The sequence below is a fragment of the Phoenix dactylifera genome, chromosome 16, assembly GCF_051530095.1.
Source record: "Phoenix dactylifera cultivar Ajwa chromosome 16, Ajwa_hap1_PhDact_Kaust_v1.1, whole genome shotgun sequence".
Lineage (NCBI taxonomy): Eukaryota > Viridiplantae > Streptophyta > Magnoliopsida > Arecales > Arecaceae > Phoenix > Phoenix dactylifera.
In genome coordinates this window covers 873908-895953 of record NC_143205.1, presented here as the reverse complement: position 1 = coordinate 895953, position 22046 = coordinate 873908, and the positions used below count along the sequence as shown (strand labels likewise).

General features: G+C 39.1%; 1 protein-coding gene across 1 annotated transcript; it reads right to left on the bottom strand.

Annotated features, from left to right (window-relative positions):
- Positions 1-481: 481 nt before the first annotated feature.
- Positions 482-21603, bottom strand: LOC103695933 (acyl-CoA-binding protein). The gene is made up of 4 exons (XM_008777383.5): positions 21450-21603; positions 3745-3862; positions 927-989; positions 482-822 (listed from the first exon to the last, which is right to left on the bottom strand). Exons 1-4 carry the CDS (start codon positions 21459-21461, stop codon positions 743-745), a joined length of 273 nt encoding a protein of 90 aa, XP_008775605.1. The 5' UTR covers positions 21462-21603; the 3' UTR covers positions 482-742.
- Positions 21604-22046: the final 443 nt, after the last annotated feature.

Genomic DNA, 22046 nt, shown 5'->3' with positions numbered 1-22046 from the left:
CAACTCAACTCCAAAACTCACTAATCCAACATGAAATCTCTCCACTTCAAAATCAAATCTTATAGTCATAAAAAACACTTTTACCCCTATTATTCAAGAAATTCTTTGGAAACTGGAAAAATTAGAAGACAGATGAGCTGCACATGATGCATGCACCATACTCATAAACAGTCAAACCGAACAAGATGCCATCCCACTGCAATCAGTCGCTTGTTCCTCTCCAAATGTGAACCTAATACCCTCTAAGCTTTCAAAGTCCTTCCCATCAACCAATATATCATAAGCTTGTGCTTTCACAATCTTTTGTGTTATGACCCAAAATTTAAACGTGGCTGATAACAATTCAGGCAAGCTCAAAAAATAGAGAAAATGTGGTAAGAGAAACCATATGTCTTATTTCAGCCTCCCTCAGAGGAAGTGCACCAACAAGCCAGACCCAAGCAGAACCAGTGAGCTCTGCTGATATTTCAATTTCTGAAACTAAGTGGAAGAAATTTTTCACTAAGCTCACAAATAAGCGGAGACATATCAAGCAGAAAAGCAATGCAGTGCTAGTGTAGAACATAGATAGCAAGATTAGGAAGCATTATTCATTGTTCGTGATAGAAAATGAATTCACATAGGCTAATACATAACATCCATTGCATGATTCAAACTTCAAACTAGATACCCCACTGGTCTAGCTGATACCACAGAGGAGAGCAGGTAGAGGCCATTTCCTCAGGCAGCATCAGAGACTGGTTCAGGAAGAGGCAGCAGCCTCTTCCTGCAATTGCTTCACCTTGGTGATGTAGTCACTCATGGCTTCCTCCTTTGATTTCCCTGTAGATGTCATTGACACTAATAAGCAATTATGCATATATATGTCAAGATGTGCCAAAACTTAGATACAAAGGCTAGCATGTCTTTAAGGTGGATTTTAGTACCTTCGACAGCCTTCCAAGCATCCCACTTGGCCCTATCCTTCATATTAAAAATGCCAGGTCGGCCTGCAAAAAAAACAAGATTAAGGTAACATGAGAAGAACAAGAGAAGATTTAGGTAATAAGAGAAGAGCAGGAGGAGATTCAGGTAAAAAAGAAAAGAGAAGATTCAGGTCAAATCTATACAACTACGCTAAAGGAGACTTCAGCTCCCCTCAGCACATGCCTCCCCTCACCACCCTTGGTTAGCAATGCAGGTCGCACCTGCTCTCCATCTAAGGAAAAGTTTGGTTGGGGGCCATAGTTATGTTGGCATGCTCGAATGGATGCCTCCCTTCCCTATTTCTCTTTACCCTCTCTCTCTCTCTCTCTCGCTCGCTCTTCCCCTTGTGTTGGTTGCCAACAGCCTCACTGACCCCACCGCGGCATTACCAACCCTCCCCTACCCAAATGGCAAGCTGCTAGAGCCCTCCCTCATCTCTCTTTCCTTCATCTTCTTTCTTTATGGCAGGCACCGTAGACGGGGAGTACCGTAATATACCAGTTCGGTACCGATATCCGGTACGGATGGCGTACCGACACTCGGTATGCCAAAAAAATTCCGTATTGTACCGTACCGTCACTGTGCTAGCACGGCACCGATATTGAGTCCGGTACCGAGACGGCGAAGCTTGATGGCAAGTATCGCCACCGCCCTCCACTGCATTGCCGGTAAGCCCTAGCCTCTCTTCCTCTTCTTCCTCTCGGCGCAGTGGAAGGCATAGGGTCGTCCCCTGTTTCGCAGCCGCCAACCAACCTCTTCCCTCTCCCTTCACTGCATCGCCAGTAAGCTCCAGCTCCCCTTCCTCTCTCTCTCTTCCTCTCCCCTTCTCCCTCTCGCTCGGTCACACAATGGACTGCACAGGGCTGAAATGGATCTTCAGTTTAAGTCTGCATGGTGCAACCAAAGGCAGAAATGGATCTTCAGTTTGAGTCTATAATACTGAGCACGCCTTGGGGATACGTCGGCACAATAATTTTATGCATTGCTACTTTTGGAACAATAGCATTGATGAGCGGCTTCTTTCTTAAGCCCAATGCTACATTGGATGACTACATATAGCTGATGTTCTCCCTCTTTTTCGTGGTTTTTTCCCCATCTTAGACATATCTAAGGTATATCCATATTTTTTCGACTTCTACAAATCCATCATGTGTCTTTATTTGTGCTTAGCTGCTTCTCTAATGAATGTTTTTGATTATTTATTATTGTATTTCCTTTAATTGTGTTATAGTAGTCATTTAATCCCATTCTTTGTTTTGGTTACATGTTGTTTTGGGTTATTAGAATGCTCTGTTACATAGAATGACATGGAAGTAAAGTAGAGAATCGGATGTAGCATTAGTTATTATGGTTGATTTTACAAAACTTTCACGTGATTTGGTTTAATAGATACCGTATATTGCAGTCATGCAGGCTGATGATGATGGCTTTAGAATCTTGCAGATTGCAACAATGGCAACAGCAACTTGCTATGGCATTGAGCTTAGCCCTTCATTTCTTATTCCATCAAATTGGACTGGAAGCCTAGGGAAGATAAATAACTATAAGTCATTGCTATCGTGCGAAAAAGCTATCTTTGACAACCCTGTTGCCCGCACAGCCAGTGCATATCTGAGTTCTGACATCATTAGCTCTTGCATTTGCTGCATTTGTGGCTGATGGCAGTTTAATGGAGGAGACAATGCTATGTAAATCTTGTCTAACATAAGGAAAGTATTGTTTGTGAAGCTTTTGTTTGACGACACTGTTCTCCTAGGCCAATTTTCTGACATTTTTTGTTCTTTTGAAGATTTATAAGTCCTTAATTTTTCGACAACAACTCTTCTTTCTTTCATTCAATTGGTCATCAGACCTTACATGGTTGAATTGGGGAATGTATTACCTAATGCAGTTGAAGAGGTTGGGGTGCCTGTTGATTCCCTTGCTTTTACTGGATTTCTAGGTCTGCTCATTATTCTAGAAAAATACAACTATAGCTTTTGTTTATCTCTACCTCCCTGCTATTTTTTTTGTTATTCAATTTAATACAGCCACGTAGAATAGCTTATTTTTGGTCTGAGCATGAAGACTCATTTCATGAAGGTGATAAAATGTGACAGCGTGGCAGGTCATTATTTGAAGCAGAGATGAAGAACTAGAGGATATAAGGTCAATTACCAAACAGAAACCATGATAATAGAAATGAAATTTTAATGAGCATACAGCTGGAACTGTGCTACCTTCCAAATTGATGCTAAAAGGTAACGCTAACTGATTGTATCCATTATCTCAGATATTACACACCAAAGCAGTGATTTGAAGAATAAGAACAGACACAATGCATGTAGGGAATGGACAACACACATAAGACCGAGTGTTATATGATCTTCGCATGCTAGTGAAATTATTATTAGTAAAATTGTAGTAAAGCTAACCCCCTACCACCTAACAAACTAAAATAAAAACATGCCACAATGGAAAAACTGGGAGAAGACATGATGGTGAGAGTTATGGGTGTTGGTAAAGCTGTCCTTACACAAATCAATTATTTACTTAGCTAGTTTGGGCTCCATTGAAGGATTAGTTCAAGGAGAAAGGATAGCCAGTGGGTGCTATAGTTGAGAGCCAAGAGGACGCTACTCGGTGCTATAACTGAGAAACCAGAGCTACAAGAAATACTGACCAGCGACTATGCTAAACAAAAGCAATCAAATTATATGTCACAAGGGAGATAATATCTAACTATATGCATACATATTTTTATACTTATCAACTAATATAACAAGAATGAAGCCATACTGGTATTCACTGGTCCAACAGTTGCTTGCTTGTAAAGCCCATACAGGATTAATTTGTTCTCATTGGTAATATTTTCAGGGAGAGTTTTAGCTTTCTCAGCATATTCTTCAAATTCTTCCTGCAATAAAAATTCAAAAGAAGATTCATTATGGCATTCGATTAATTAATTGTTTGCACATACAAAAAGCAGGACTCTTGGTGTAAATAGAGGAGTCTGATCTGATGCATAACCAAAATCACCTAACATAGTTATATCATGTCAGATCCTATACAAGACACATTTCAACTAACATATTGTATATCTTGAAATTCATGACTTGGAACAGGGACAAGGAAACTCATAGCTTGGAAAGAATCAAGTTTATGCATAAAAACAGTTTGTGCTGTTGGTGAAGAATTGTAGGACATATTGACACAGCTAGCACATAAAGTTCAAAAAAGGAACAAAACTCATGTGCAGCATTTAGATTTCATATTTTGAGTGCTTATAATATTATAGGAAAAGATATGCTATTCCAGCAAGGAGAGGAAAAAACGGAATTTGTGTTTGTGGAAGATGGACACTCATGTTGGATCCAAAAATTACCTATGTGGTTACAAGAATTTGTGGTTTAGAGAGAGATCTTGATGAATCAGGAGGGAGAAGGAGAGAGCCAAATAGAAAAAGGGATAGAAGGATGGAGGAGAAAAGATACATAAAGAGGTCCCAAAAATGATAAAAAGGGAGTGTTTTTGTTAAGACACTTGATTATACATAGTTATAATCCATAGAAGTGAGGGTTTGTGTTAAGACTCTTGATTATACATAGTTATAATCCATAGAAGTCTTCGACAATCAAGAATTAATTGCATTGATATAAATATACTGCCAATCTTCACCCTCACATACACAATAAAAGAACAGCCACTCCCAACCTAGTTGTCTAGGAAGGTTTTGAAGAATGCCCTCACACTACAAGCCAAGATGTAGTGACAACTAAAGGCCTAAGGAATAAGCATGGAACTGTTCCTGCAATAAAGCTTCAAAACTCGGCATATACAGGAGTCTTATCTGATGCATAAACAACAACATCAAGAATAAAATACATCTCAACTAGCATATATTGGGTATATCAGATCCCATGATTTCGACAGAAAAACTCTTGTTGCTTGGGGACAAGTGTAGTAAACTCAATCATAAAAGTGATATTTGGTGTATTAGGAGAATTGTAGGATGTCCCCAGGCAATTGACAAGTAGATATCAAGAAAGAAGCATGTATATAACACTCATGTTTGTAGTAAATATTATCGAAACAACATTTTCTCTAGGAAAAGATACGCTATCAAGGCATCTAGGGATCCTGCCCCTCTCCTCTTCCCTTTATTCTTTGTGCACGGTCAGAGTGCCGCTGCACATGGGGGCCGCGGCTGCCTCACCGCAAGCCATGCCACCCTGGCCTTGCCTCTCTCTCCCTCTTCTCACCTCCCCCGGGTGGACCCAAGCTCAACCCCCTGTGTTGAGCCAAACGGAGACCTCTCGGCCTTGCCACCTTCATCGGCCACCACCATCGCCAACAGCCACCCATTGAGCACTCCTCGCCGCCACCATCACAGCTGCCGCCGCCACCACCAGTCCCTCAGCCACCATCACAGCCGCCGCCGCCATCCCTTTTCTCTTCCTCCTCTTTCCTCTCTTCTCTTCCTTCTCTCCCCTCTCTTCCTCCTCTCTGTTTCCACCCCCTTCTTCTTATTTGTTCTATTTTTTCTTCCCATTTTTTCTCAATTTGTAATTAATTAAAAAAAGAAAAACCCTTCTTTTCTCTCTCTACTTGACTCGTGGACCAAATATAGTGATTGATCCAGATCACCAACAGACCAAACCCAAAGCTCTGAGTAAACCTAGGTCAAGTCTCTCTTTTTCTATTTTGGTCGACCTAGACTGAATAGGCCATGCCCCTAATTGGATCTAAACCAAGTGGATCAGACCCAAAAGCCCAACTGGCCTTAGATCCATGGACCGGGTGCAGTGATTTAGCTACATCGCCAATGAATCAAAACCCAAGCCCCTGATCGAACCCGAATTGACTGTCACTCTCTCTTCTATCTCTATTGGTTCACCCCGACCGAATTGACTAATCCATTTGCTTTAAGTTTAAGTGATAAAATTTCAGAAAGCGAAGAAGAAAGCCTTCAGCCACTCTCAAAAGAAGATCACCCATCTGAAGCTTCACATCAAGAAACAAACTTTAAAAAGCCATGAAAACATTCCTTGAAAGCTCACATACATGCACAAAAGATTTCACCCTGAGCTACCTCAAGAGTCGACCCCAAGCCTGCAATGAGTCGACCCAGCACACTATCACTGATTGTAGCATCTTCACGAGCGACTCCAACAAACTGCGAGTAGACCCTACAATAGTCTCAGAGGACAGACAGAAAACCAAAAAATTCATCATATTGACGAGTCGACCTATGAACTACTCGAGCTGTCTCTTGCTTAGCATGAGTCGAGCCCATACAGAGACGAGTCGACCCCAATAATAGCAAAAAAAAAAAGACAGAGAGCTAAGAAAATCACTGTATTGGCGAGTCGGCCCATACAATTCACGAGCCGGCTCCAGTAAAGCTAGAGTCGACCCCAGAAAAACCACAGTGGAAAAACAAAAAGCAGTAAAAAATAGTCTGTTGAATAGTCAACCCCTGAAATCAATGAGTTGACTTCTGAAAATCTCGAGTCGATCCCTGAACTGAGAGAGCTGGTTCCATAAGCGCCACAGACGAAAGACAGAGCGCAGCAAAAACAAAAGCAAGCTCGAGCAGACTCCTGAAGATCACGAGTTGACTTCTGAAAATTTTGAGTCGACCCCTTTGTGCCTGACAATTACAACGGCTAGTTTTTTTTTTCAAATCTAAACGGTTGTTTTCCTCTCTCAATGACTTTATTAACTATCTAATGGCTAGAAATTTATTCCAACCATCTCCAAAGAGTATAAATGCATGAGAATACCAAAGAAAACAACAAGCTCAAATGCCACAAAGGAAAATCGATTAAGAACAAGAGAGAAAGAAAAAGAGAGAGCTTCAACGAGCAAATCATTCTTTAGACCTTTCATTGTGAGCTGAAAGATCACATCCTCAACCTCAGAGAGTTGGTGAAGCGCCTTCAAGAAGCATTCAAGTCAACCAACCTATTGTAGCTCCATTTATTGTTTTTGTATTTACTATCTTGGAGCTGTATTTATTGTAACAACATTTAATTCTTTCTATCATTTGCTGTAACAAGTTTCTACAACTGATACTTGGAAGAGAGCTCCATCCATACCTGTAATTGGATTGTGTTGAGCCTAGGATAGGCTCGAGGTAGATTTTGGTTGATTGGCCTAAAAAATTAATTGGGTTGAAAGTTGAAACAATCGGTGAAGGTTTGGGTTGATTAATCTGATAAAATCAAGCGAGTTTGGTTGTGAATCCGAAAAACAACTGGGCTATAATTTGGGATATAGATTATAGTAAAATTTTCAAGAGGTTTTGGAGAGTGGATGTAAGTCCAAGGTTGGCACCGAACCACTATAAATCTCTTGTGCTTGCCTTATTGTTTTCCTTACTTTACTTCCTTGCATATTTACTTAGTGGTTATTTGCTAAGTGTTGCCCAAGGTGACAAGCCAAGAGGGGAGGGGTGAATTGGTTTCTTTTAATTTTAATTATCTTACTTGTGTTAAATGATGAGTTAGTAAACTTAAACAACTCACAATACAAACAACAAGAAATATAGTGGTTCGGTGCTCTCCTTAGCACCTACGTCCACTCCCCAAGCGACCCCTTGGAAATTCACTATAATTCCGCGGATTACAGTTGGATTGTTTTCCGGGCTCACAATCCAAAAACCTTTACACTTTGGTTTTCCGGGTTCACCAAAAACCTATGTTGGTTTTACGGGCTCACCAACGAACCTATGTTGGTTTTTCGGGCTCACCAACGAACCTTTACAATTGATTTTCCGAGTTCACCAATCAACCTATTCCGTTGGTTTTGCGGGCTAACCAACCAACCTTTACAAGTAGTTTAACAAATAAAGGAAGAAGATTTAAACTCCTAGATGAGCAAATAAAACAATGTAATCTACAAAGAAGAGTTTAGAAGGTATTTATCGCTTGTAGTGACTTCTCTCTTCTTTGTCAAGGATGCTTCACTCTTCAAGGGAGGATGGAGCTCTTGATGACTCTTTGAATCTGCTCAACCCCTTTCTTTGATTCTTGAATGAAGTACTTGGATGAAGAAGATTAGGGCACTTTCTCTTTCTTGTGTACTCTTTGATATTCTTTGGAAAGGATGTTCTATCTGATGAATAGTGCCACTTTAAATAGCTTCCTACATCCATTGGACAAGCCCCAATGGTTAGAATTCAAAAACTAGCCGTTACTCACTTTTGGAAGGACAAAAAGTACTTCTGCAGAACTAGCCGTTATGCTTCTGCCCGTGTTTGGGTCGGCTCAACCTGTCCTTGGGTCGACCCAACTTTCACTTGGGTCGACTCAAACTTTCCTTGGGTCGACCATCTCAGAAACACAGAAACTTGCAATTCAGCCTTCCTTCACTTGGGTCGACCCAACCTTTCTTTGGGTCGACTCAAGGTTCAGTTGGGTCGACTCAACTTCTTCTTGGGTCGACCCTAACAGGGTTTCCAGAGAACCTTTTCTGTCTTCTGTTCTGTCTTGCCTTTGGGTCGACCCACTCAGGGTTTGGGTCGACTCAAGCTTGGGTCGACTCAACTTTATCTTGGGTCGACCCTCTCAGTAAATCCAGAGAACCATTTTCTGAGTTGTTTGAGGATCTTGATGTTTGGGTCGACTCATGCTTTCCTTGGGTCGACCCAACTCACTGTTCATCTGTGCCATTTTTGCAGAAGTGTGCCAAATGCTTTCTTGATGTGCCGGGGTCGACCCAATCATCCTTTGGGTCGACTCAATCCACACTTTACTGCATCTCAAGGTTAGATTCATTCATATAAACAATGAAATGTATCTATATCAATTTATACAAATATATTGAGAGTAATAGACTTATAAATGAAGTATCGATTTAACTTATAACATACTCTAGATAATTGCTTATTAATCATCAAAATAACACTATCATCCTCAATCTCCCCCTTTTTGATGATTACAAAATAAAGAGTATGAGCCTATTGATACTTATCTTAAAATTAGTTTTAAAAGGGCTTAACTTGCTGAAATTCAGCTTTTCAAAATATAAGAGTGAAGTCTCCCCCTATATCATTCAAATATTGCCAATTTGACTTTTTGAATTGCTCATCCTTTCATTTATAATTCTTTAAAGATGAAACTCCAAAAATTTGAGTTAAAATATGAGTTTCAGGTTATGTATCGAGGTGTGAAAGGTGCGTGCCAAATTCTGAAATTCTATGTGCCAAATTCTGAAATTTGATAGAAATATTTGATTTGATCATTTTCATTGTTACAAATTGCTCTCCCTTGGATGTATATGATTTTCAATTTGTTTTACAAGTTATTTCTCTTTCTTTCTTTACTGCTTCTCTTATTGCTCTATCTTTACTTCTCCCCCTATTACTCTTTCTTTACTTCTCTCCCTTTTTGTTATCATCAAATAGGTGCATGGAAAAAGACACAAAAAAAATAACAAACATTCAAACTTCATTGATCAAAATAGGAACATTTTAGTACATTCATGTCAAAAACAAAAGCAAATACAATGTTCCTCAGTCAAAGTTTAAAGATACATGATAAACACAAAATACATATGAGAACTAGATATCTAGCCTAGGCTCTAAACAGAAATGCTAATATCAGCCTAGGGAGTATCTAATGGCTGGGATCTAGTCCTCATCCTCCTAGTGTACGTGGCGAGGGGAGGTCGAGCCTGGTGAGACTGTGTTTGGCGTGGAGCACGACGAGCTGGATGACTCTGTGCCAAAATCTCTGACTCAGCAGCCTGTGGCACAGATGGTCCATGGGTCTCTCTCTCTCCGGAGTGCTCCTATCTGCTGCCTCAGATCACTGATCTCAGCAGACATGATGTCCAGTCGGCTCGTCAGCACATCAGTAATAGTCCTCGCCTGAGCTGACATACTATCTAATCTGCTCGTCAGCCCGTCAGTGATAGTCCTCGCCTGAGCTGACATGATCTCAGTCATCCTACTCCAGAACTCATCTGTATCTCTCGGAGGAACAGATGACGATGGTCCAGCCTCCGAAGGTGCAGTAGGATGATCCATATGCTCCTCATCCTCAGGGATAGGGTCTCCATGATCTGGTGCATCACCCTCTGGTGCCTCACCCTGAATCCCTGCTCCAGTATTAATCCACTGCCCGTTCACTTTCTCATATCCCATGCGTATAAGTGTCCGTGCAGTGTATGTGTCAGTATGAAGCAGACTCCTAGATGCCTCCCCCTCGACAGATATACCGTGCTGTCGAAAAATCAACGTGAGTATCATACCATAAGGTAGTGATACTCTGGAGTTGCAGATTACTTTCCTCATCTGCTTCAGTATCATGGCCGGGAGATTCAGGGAAATACCCTGAATAATATACTCCATCACTACTAGATCTCGCTCTGTGATGAGATCGAATCTCCCGCTCTTTGGAAATAAAATTCTATTTATGATACTGAGCAATAATCTCATTTCAGCAGATAAAGAGCTTGCTATTACCTTTTCTGAGAAGTCAAAGTCCTCATTTTCCATAATCAACTGCAGAGCTCTCATCTTGTTTTCTGGCTTTTCCGGAGTGGCTCCTTCGCAGGGAAGATGAAGTAGCTCACTCAAACTTTCCTTGGAAACTCGAACCCTAACTCCTCGAACTTCCGAAATAAGCCCTCCCATTCCAGTTTTAAGGAAGGCATAGAACTCCCGAACTAATCCGGGGTAGATCATCACATCTAGGGAGCAAAGATACTCCCAACCTTGCCTTTGGATCCATTCCCTCAACCGGAACCCTTCTTGATCAAAGAACTCGGAATGGATCCTTCTCCCCGTTGTAACTGGTCTCCCCGCAAATCTTGCAAGTATAACTGAGGGGGAAGGAGGAGGAGGTGGCTCCGCACGTGCCTCACTTTGTGGAGACACTGTAGATGGCTCCGTAGGTTGCCTTTCCTCACGTTGGATCCGTGAGACTCTTCCGGATCTCTTGGCTACGGCTCTTTTGGGTCCCATTTCTCCAAAATCTTAAGGTAATCTACTGTTTGGAGGAGTTTGGAGGAGTTTGGAGAGTGGGGAATAAAGTATTCAGAAGAGGACAAGGGCAAACAGTGCCCTAATAGAGCTCTCGGGTCCCCCTTTTAACAGTGGGGTCCCGACGTTGGGTCGACTCAAGAAATTTCTTGGGTCGACTCAACGTTGGGTCGACCCTAATCTGGTTTGGGTCGACCTAAGTGCAGAATTTTTTTTTTCTCTTCCTTTTTGCTTCTAAAAATTTTTCTTGCTTCCAATCCTTATAAATTCTTTCTGGGACAATGATACATGAGTAAGGAATCTATAGATAACAAGTATGACTCATGTTTCATGGGTTTTTTGAAATTGAAGGAATGTATCATGAGACTACTTGCTCCCTTTTATATTTCTTCAATAAAAAGGATCACATATGCCTAATTCCCTCCTTAGCGTGCAGAATCTATCTTCACTCAAAGGTTTTGTAAATATGTCGGCTAATTGTTTTTCAGTGCATATATGTTCAATACATATGTTTCCATTTTGCACATGATCCCTAATAAAATGATACCTTATTTCTATGTGTTTGGCTTTAGAATGCTGAACTGGATTTTTAGTAAGATTTATGGCACTAGTATTATCACACTTAATAGGAATATTATCTAGCTTAACTTCATAGTCCTCTAGTTGTTGCTTAAGCCATAGTACTTAAGCACAACAACTACCAGCAGCTATATATTTAGCTTCAGCTGTGGACAGTGCCACTGAATTCTGCTTTTTGCTAAACCATGATACTAAGTTATTTCCTAAGAATTGACATGTGCCACTTGTGCTCTTCCTATCTAATTTGCATCCGGCAAAATCAGTATCTGAATATGCAAGCAAATCTAGACAAGAGTCTCTTGAGTACTATAATCCTATATTGGTAGTTCCTCTTAAATATCTAAGGATTCTTTTAACAGCACTTAAATGTGACTCCTTAGGATCCGATTGGTATCTAGCACATATTCCTACACTAAATACGATGTCGGGTCTACTAGCAGTAAGGTAGAGCAAGGATCCAATTAGTCCTCTATAGAGCTTAATATCAATACTCTTCCCTTTTTCATCTTTGTCTAGCTTACTAGTAGGATTCATTGGAGTGCCTACTCCCTTATGATTTTCATTCCCAAACTTCTTTAGTATTTCCTTTGTATACTTAGTTTGATGAATGAAAATGCCTTCCTTAGTTTGTTTGATTTGTAATCCTAGAAAGAAACTTAGTTCTCCCATCAAACTCATTTCGATTTCTCCATGAATTAAATCAGCAAATTCTTTGCAAAGAGTATCATTTGTGGCACCAAAGATTATGTCATCTACATATATTTGTACCACTAATAGATTTTTGTCCTTTCTTTTGAGAAATAGAGTTTTATCTACATTTCCTCTACTAAAGTCATTATTAAGCAGAAATTTGCTTAATCGATCATACCAAGCCCTAGGTGCTTGCTTTAATCCATATAATGCCTTAGGTAGTTTAAACACATGATTTGGCAATTCATGATTCTCAAAACCAGGAGGTTGTTCTACATATACTTCCTCCTCAATAAAACCATTTAAGAATGCACTCTTCACATCCATTTGATACAATTTGAAATCCATGAAACATGCAAATGCTAGAAGTAATCTAATAGCCTCTAATCTAGCTACAGGAGCAAATGTTTCATCAAAATCTATTCCTTCTTCTTAATTGTATCCCTTAGCTACAAGTCTAGCCTTATTTCTTATAACTAACCCATTTTCATCTAATTTATTTCTAAATATCCATTTTGTTCCAATTACTGAGTTATGCTTTGATCTTTCAGTTAATGTCCATACTTTACTTCTTTTGAATTGATTTAATTCTTCTTGCATGGCATTTATCCAATTAGTATCTTTTTCAGCTTCTTCATAAGTCTTAGGTTCTAATTGTGAAACAAAAGCAAGATAATCATTTAAGTTTCTAAGAGATGATCGAGTTCTTACCCCTTGAGATGGATCACCAATGATTAAGTCTTTAAGGTGTCCATATACATACCTCCAGTCCTTTGGCAAGCTTTGGGATTGTGGTGGCACACAATCATCTCCCTTATCTTGAATTGGCACGTCATCAATATTCAACTTTTCAAAGTCGATAATTCCTGTATCATCATCAACAATATTTTCTTTCCTAGCAGACTCACTATCAGACTCATCAAATATAATATTGACTGACTCTTCCACTACTAGAGTTCTTTTATTGAATACTCTGTATGCCCTGCTAGATGTGGAGTATTCTAAGAAGATACCTTCATCTGACTTGACATCAAATTTACTTAGATCCTCCTTGCCATTGTTTAAGATGAAACATCTACATCCAAATACTTTAAGATATTTAGCAGTTGGTTTCTTATTCTTCCAAAGTTCATAAGGAGTTTTCTTGGTTATTGGTCGTATTAAAACTCGATTTAGAATATGGCAAGCAGTGCTTATAGCTTCAGCTCAAAAGTACTTTGAAAGATTTGACTCACACAACATCGTGCGTGCCATTTCTGCCAATGTCCTATTTTTTCTTTCAACAACCCCATTTTGTTGAGGCGTTCTAGGTGCTGAAAATTGATGTGAAATACCATTTTTAGTACAAAATTCTTCAAAGTGTTGATTTTCAAATTCAGTACCATGATCACTTCGAATTGCTACTAAGGTGAGTTTCTTTTCATTTATGATATTATTATATAGTTTCAAGAATTCTGAAAATGCTTCATTCTTATGTGCCAAAAATGAAACCCATGTATATCTTGAAAAATCATCAACAATAACTAGTCCATACTTCTTCCCTCCTAGACTCGCAGTTCTAGTGGGTCCAAATAAATCCATGTGTATAAGTTCAAAAGGCCTAGTTGTTGATACTATATTCTTTGATTTGAAAGATGATTTAGTTTGTTTTTCCAAAGAACATGGTCCACAGATTTTGTCCTTTTCAAAAATCAATTTTGACACATCCTTTATTAATTCCTTCTTGACTAGTTTTGAGATTAATTCCATACTAGCATGTCCTAGTCTACGATGCCAAAGCCAACTTGTTTCATTTTTCTTTTCTTCATTAGTAATTAAGCATAATCCATTTTTCTTGTCTAAATCATGAAGATCTACCAAGTAAATATTTCTTTGCCTTTGTCCTACAAGTACAATGCTATTATCTTTAGAATTTGTGATTATGCATACAGATGCTTCAAATGTGACTTTAAACCCTTTATCACAAAATTGACTTATGCTAAGCAGATTATGTTTCAATCCCTTAACTAATAAGACATTTTCTATAAAAATAGATGGAGTAATGAAAATTTTACCCTTTCCACTGATATGCCCTTTACCATTGTCTCCATAGGTTACTACTCCACCCTTCTTTGATTCCAAGGTGACAAATTGATCTACGTCACCGGTCATGTGTCTTGAACAGCCGCTATCTAAATACCATCGTTTTTCCACTTTATCAGCTGCAAGACACCCCTGCAATCAAGATCAAGAAAGAGCTTTAGGTACCCAAACTATGTTGGGTCCTTTAGGGTTAGTACTTGATGTTCCTTTTGGAACCCAAACTTTTTTTAATTTAATCTTTTGATTATTACTTAATTTGTTTTGACTGGACTTTCTATAGTTACATTCATATGCTCTATGTCCTAATTTATTGCAGCAATGACAAGTAATATTTTCATTTTTAGCTTTTACAAAAATGTTCTTTAAGAATTTTTGTTTCCTATTTGTTTTATATCCTAAACCAGCCTTATCATATACAGCTTTTTGACTATCAAGAATCATATTTAGTTTGGTAGAACTAAGTGTAAACTTATCTACCAAGGATTTATATTTTTCAGCATCTTCTTTTAACTTGATATTTTCAGCAATTAGATTCTTAGTTTCGTTTGTAAGTTTTCTACTTAATGTTTCATAGTTATGAGATAGTTTTAACTTATCTTTGACAAGAGATTGATTTTCTTCTTTTAGAACTTTATTTTTATTGATTAGTTTCTTATGTTCTTCCATGAGTTCTAAGAATGCATCATGTAATTCATCAACAGTAAAATCACAGTCAAGTTCAGCATCTACCTCATCGTCATTGGCCATATGACACATTGGGGCCGTCTCTTGATGATCTTCCTCTTCCGAACTTGACTCCTCACTTTCACTCCATTCAGCCATGAAGTTCTTCTTTTTCAGTTTTCTTGCCATCCATTTCAAATCTGGGCAATCTATCTTATAATGCCCGGGTTTGTTACACTCATAGCAAATAGGAGTTTCTTTTTCCTTTTCTTTGTCTTTACCCTTTTCTTTGCTTGAGCTACCTTTGAGGAAGGGTTTCTTTCTATAAAATCTATTCTTACCTCTCATAAATTTTCTGAATTTTCTTCCAAGCATAGCCATCCCTTCTTCATCAAATTCATCATCATCATCTGAATCTTCCGATTCAGTTTGTTGTTTAGGGGTGGTAGTCTTTAGGGCAATGGGCTTTCTTCTCTTAACCTCATCTTCTGAATTTTGCCTCATTGTCAACTCATGGGTCATGAGTGATCCTAGAAGCTCCTCTAATTGCAGTGTGTTAAGGTCCTTAGCTTCCTGAATTGCGGTTACCTTGGCCTCCCAAATTCTTGGTAGAGACCTGAGAATTTTTCGCACCAATTCAGAGTTAGTGTAAGACTTTCCCAAACTCTTAAGCTCATTTATAATTTCAGTAAAACGAGTAAACATATCAGTTATGGACTCAGTAGATTCCATTTTAAACAATTCATACTTGTGTACTAATATGTTTATTTTTGACTCCTTAACTTGATTGGTCCCTTCATGAGTGACCTCAAGTTTGTCCCAAATTTCTTTAACAGTAATGCAAGTAGATATTCTATTAAATTCACTTACATCTAATGAGCAATAAAGTACATTTATAGCTTTTGCATTTAACTGTGCCAATCTTCTATCACTTTCATTCCAATCCATTTCTGGTTTGGGTATGATAGTGCCCTCTATATTAAGTGTGGGTGTGTGAGGTCCTCTAGTTATGATGTACCATAATTTATAGTCTGAAGCTTGAATGAATATCCTCATCCTAGCTTTCCAATATGTGTAGTTTGTGCCATTAAATAGAGGTGGTCTATTTGTGGATTGACCGTCACTCATAGAACATCCCACTTGGGTTGTCATGATCTTTAACTCTTGATTGTGAGATCAATGAGTACTATTGGAGCACCTTGCTCTGATACCACTTGTTGCCCAAGGTGACAAGCCAAGAGGGGGGGTGAATTGGTTTCTTTTAATTTTAATTATCTTACTTGTGTTAAATGATGAGTTAGTAAACTTAAACAACTCACAATACAAACAACAAGAAATATAGTGGTTCGGTGCTCTCCTTAGCACCTACGTCCACTCCCCAAGCGACCCCTTGGGAATTCACTATAATCCCGCGGATTACAGTTGGATTGTTTTCCGGGCTCACAATCCAAAAACCTTTACACTTTGGTTTTCCGGGTTCACCAAAAACCTATGTTGGTTTTACGAGCTCACCAACGAACCTATGTTGGTTTTTCGGGCTCACCAACGAACCTTTACAATTGGTTTTCCGGGTTCACCAATCAACCTATTCCGTTGGTTTTGCGGGCTAACCAACCAACCTTTACAAGTAGTTTAACAAATAAAGGAAGAAGATTTAAACTCCTAGATGAGCAAATAAAACAATGTAATCTACAAAGAAGAGTTTAGAAGGTATTTATCGCTTGTAGTGACTTCTCTCTTCTTTGTCAAGGATGCTTCCCTCTTCAAGGGAGGATGGAGCTCTTGATGACTCTTTGAATCTGCTCAACCCCTTTCTTTGATTCTTGAATGAAGTACTTGGATGAAGAAGATTAGGGCACTTTCTCTTTCTTGTGTACTCTTTGATATTCTTTGGAAAGGATGTTCTATCTGATGAATAGTGCCACTTTAAATAGTTTCCTACATCCATTGGACAAGCCCCAATGGTTAGAATTCAAAAACTAGCCGTTACTCACTTTTGGAAGGACAAAAAGTACTTCTGCAGAACTAGCCGTTATGCTTCTGCCCGTGTTTGGGTCGGCTCAACCTGTCCTTGGGTCGACCCAACTTTCACTTGGGTCGACTCAAACTTTTCTTGGGTCGACCCTCTCAGAAACACAGAAACTTGCAATTCAGCCTTCCTTCACTTGGGTCGACCCAACCTTTCTTTGGGTCGACTCAAGGTTCAGTTGGGTCGACTCAACTTCTTCTTGGGTCGACCCTAACAGGATTTCCAGAGAATCTTTTCTGTCTTCTGTTCTGTCTTGCCTTTGGGTCGACCCACTCAGGGTTTGGGTCGACTCAAGCTTGGGTCGACTCAACTTTATCTTGGGTCGACCCTCTCAGTAAATCCAGAGAACCATTTTCTGAGTTGTTTGAGGATCTTGATGTTTGGGTCGACTCATGCTTTCCTTGGGTCGACCCAACTCACTGTTCATCTGTGCCATTTTTGCAGAAGTGTGCCAAATGCTTTCTTGATGTGCCGGGGTCGACCCAATCATCCTTTGGGTCGACTCAATCCACACTTTGCTGCATCTCAAGGTTAGATTCATTCATATAAACAATGAAATGTATCTATATCAATTTATACAAATATACTGAGAGTAATAGACTTATAAATGAAGTATCGATTTAACTTATAACATACTCTAGATAATTGCTTGTTAATCATCAAAATAATACTATCATCCTCACTAAGTTTTTGAAAAACCAAATTCACCCCTCTTCTTGGGCTGCATAGCTGGACAACAAAAAAGATTATTTCTAAAAGGATAAAATAGTAAATAATTATCATGGATAATTTTTTACGATGTTTTGAGTGGATCCTCTAAGTCAAGTAGACTAGTCTCTTTATTTCCAATACTCTAGCAGATTTACAAGATCATATATGGTTGCAATATTGCAAGTAGAAATATTTTCTTATTGATGGAATTGATCTTAATGTGAAATCATAGAGCCTATATCTTGGTGGAGTTTCTAAAAAATATTTGAACCAAATTTGTAGACTTTTTGTGAAGTCAAAAAAAAAAACAGGTTTATGAGTTGATCATGGATCTTGTACTGCCATTGGTAAAAAGCTAATGGAATTTCATGTTAATTATTAAAAAAAAGGCTTAAATGAGTTTAACCTAGAAGAAAATATTCAAGAGGGTTGCATATGCTCATGAGTAAGATAATTTTGGGATCTTTTAATTTATTGGAGCATAGAGTTAATATTTTTGAAAAAGAGAGATCAATTTCAAATTGAATTGTCAAAAAAATTTAGAGTTGGCTTAGCTCAAATAGGACTTAGAATATCATAACTTGATCATACAATGGTACAACTATGGCAATTACCTCGAGGGTTAGTCATGATTCAGTGTACTTAGAAAGTAAGGATAAAATCTTTGCTTGAACTTTATATATATAAAAAATGATTCATAATCATTAAGGAATTTTGGAGCATGTTGATTAGAGTTGCGTAGCAAAAGTGTGGTTGATTGAGCCATTTAAAACTAGTCAAAAATCTTTATCAGGATTTAAAATGTGTTATGATGGAAAAGTAGCTAAAGAAGACTTTTATTAATAAATGAAAGAAGAATAATGCCGATTCTTAGGCTAAATGTGATGTGACTATGTTATTTTCTCTAATAGATTCTTCAATGGTGGGCTATGCTAAGGAAGATTTTGAGCATCTCAAGTCCAGGGCTAGTTGATTACTAGCCAAACGTAGTCTAATTTGTTAAGTTTAAATTATAATCTTCATTACATATGGGCTACCTTATTAGAAAACTTGTTATGATTACAACTCCAACATAGGAATTATGGTAGCGCTGTATTATCTTCTTAGACTTGCTCTTATGATTCAGTGCCAATCATTTTCATACTTTATGATAGCATGTTGTCTAAAGCCCATCATTACATGTTCGTTTCGTGAATCACCTTCATAGCCATATAATGATTTGACTCGAATTAAGGTTGGTCATTATCTTTTGTGGGATCGGCACTCTACCATCAAGATGATGACTTCAATCTCAGATCTTAGTTAGTCGCTTGTTTAGTGCTAATGTTGCTAGCCTGTATCTTAAACTTAAATCCAATAGGAAGCTTTTGATAATTGATCCAAATCTAGTTATCGCACTAATTTTGATTGAGGTGAGACGAGATCTTGGGCTCTATGTTACCTAAGGGGCGAAACTCTAGCATTGGCATAGAGGTGCTGAGTTACGGAGCACTCTTGGGAAGAGTCTATGCTTTAGCACAGAGATGCGCATGAGAGTTGCAGCTAACCCAAGGAGATAGGTTGCTTATGGACACTCTAGGTTGTTACATGTGTTTAGTTCGACAGAGTGCCGAGCAGAGGTATGGAGGTACATGACTGATGCACATGTATATGTATGTCCAAGTAAAGGACTCTGAAGGGCTGGTCTTGTTGTGGCCTATCGCTCCACATGGGTGTTTGGATTAGAAAAATACTCACTCCATGACAAGTTATCTCCTAGCTACCTTGGGTATGATGAGTTTTTGGGCTGGGCATCTTTAAACCTGAAAGGTCCGAACTCAAATTTTGCGCCCCACCCGAGGATTGGACGACGGTTGAGAGTAGCTTGGACGGTCGGCAGCCGCTTCATGCCAAACTCCTAGAGTCCACACCGGCCACGATTACCGTGGCCTTATCGGTTCAATGAAGGGGGGCAGAGGATCGTGATTGCATCCCCTATTTTGAGCCCCTTTCTCTCTTTTTTTTTCGAATGAAAGACAGAAGTCGACTGGGGCCTGCCAACTTAAGTCCAAAATGGCTCAATTAGACCAATTTCCATATCCCCTATTTTTTCTGATTTTGCTACTCTCTAGTCCGACTATGATCACACAGACTTAGGATCTAGTATCCTTTCGGGCCTCCAGTGGGGCAATCACTAGCGCATGCTGGCTGATGGCGTATTGTAGTCGGAAGCTAGTTTCCTTTCGGGCCTCCAGTGAAGTGATCACTAGCCTAGCTAGTCAGGGCTAATCGCTGGCACATGCTGATGGAAGCATGTATCTCCAAGTGATTTCAGAGCTCGTTTCCTAGTTTCCTTTCAAACCTCTAGTGAGGTGATCACTAGCACACGACCAATGGACGACATATTGTAATCAGGATCTAGTCTCTTTCGGGGCTTATCACGGGTCAATCGTAGCATAGTCGTAAGGACTAGGAGAGTGAGAATAGATGGTTCATCCCTGTTTGTTTTGAAAAATATATTTTTGGCCAAATACATTACATATTTTGAAATCTATGTCGATAGATATGATATGTTTCATGTACTCTTTAGCATGTTGGTATTTATGAAAAATCATGCAAAATTTATATTTCTTGCGTAATATACTTGATCTTGCTAGAGATTTTGGTAGCTTACTGGGCTATGAAGCTCATTACCTCTCTTCTATCTTTTTTCAGATGCAGCCAAGTAGACGGGGCATGGGACCGAGTAGTGAGAAGCTTAGGATTTAGAAAATATTTGATCAGTGTACTTTGATGCATTCTTATTGTTAGTGCTTGTTGACTATTTCTTTTGAATAAATGCTAGTTTATTTATCTCTATCACTGCCTAAGTTGGAATGACATGTGTATGAATCAGAAGGTAGGCCTAGCATGTTCTGTGGGGTTAAATCCTAAGGATGTACGGCCTTCTATCATGTGCTCGGCTCGGGCCATCGGCTCGGGGAGTGACACTTCCACATAAGCTTTTCTTTACAAACCCAATCTAGGCCAACTGGTCGGCGATTACGCCATACTTAGCCTCCCATTCCCGTGGTTGGACGAACTTCAGCAGGAATAATGTTTGATGCGAGGAAGAAGGGGACAACCAGTGGGGGATTGAATTAATTACTCATCTTACTCTAAAGAGAATTTCTTTTTTAGTACGGAGTACACAGCCTTTAAGCAAAGACATCATAAGAACAGGCATACGGCCTCCTTTTTCCTTTTCTAACGTCCCCTGCTAAGTCCTCCCTTTCTTTTTTTTGTCAATTCACTATTAAACGAAAAGAATACTACAGATCGTAACAGTAAAAATATATAATGATCGACTTAGACAAGTGAAAAGTATCTGATTTTTATCCATAATTGAAGGACAAAAACGATGAATGATCCAGATCTAGAACATAATGAACAAATAAATAAATAAATAAAAATAGATTCATAAAATCTTGAGGCCATAAGATCAGGAGTCCAATTCCACGCAAGAACAATCCAATCTCTTCAAGAAAAAAAAGGCTGATCCAACTCTCTTTCGATCTATTCTTATATTTTCCAAAAAAATAACTCAAAAGACTAAAAATAATCGTAGAAAAATCCAGAACGAGGAGGCGAAAACCAAACAAAACCATTCTTCAAGAAAACAACCAAACTCAGATCACGAATCGCTCCATTAATATAATCTAACGTAAACAATAAATGATAAGAAAAGCTAAGAACTTTAAGAGAGAACAAAGGAATCGAATGGCGTCATTATTCGAATACCTTGAGACCCATTTCTCACCGTTTCCTTCTTTTCTCTCTCTCCTTTCTGCTTGAGATCCTCGGGAGCAACGATGGCCAGTCGGGGAGAGGCATTGGCTTCGTTTACATACACGTGTCTGAATCATAATAGACCTTTGAGTTATCTCAAATTACGAAAACGCCTGCGCCCCTTCCGGAACGGAAAGCTTTTGAAACTTATTTGAGAACGGAATCTTCAAACGAATTATGCTGATATATGGTCACGTGGACAGAAATTCCTATGCGAGAACTATGATCGGCCGTTGGTGTTACTATGTCAGTCCATCCTGTCCGTTCATCTGTTGACGTACTGACCGTAGGATCTGAAGATGAAAAGAAGGAATATATTTAGGGATCGCATAGAAGTTCTGTACGTTTCTACTGAAAGTGGTAGCGCGAATGGCGAAAACTATTTCACTTTAATGGAGATCCGAACAGGAAACAGCGATCTCGAGTGAATAATGTGCCCCTTCACATGCGAGGCCGGTAGGGTGGCAAGGTGGTTAATCACTAGGATTAGTTAAATCAGGGTTTAGATGCAACAGAGCTTGTCTTCATCCAAAATTGAGTAGTGACAGT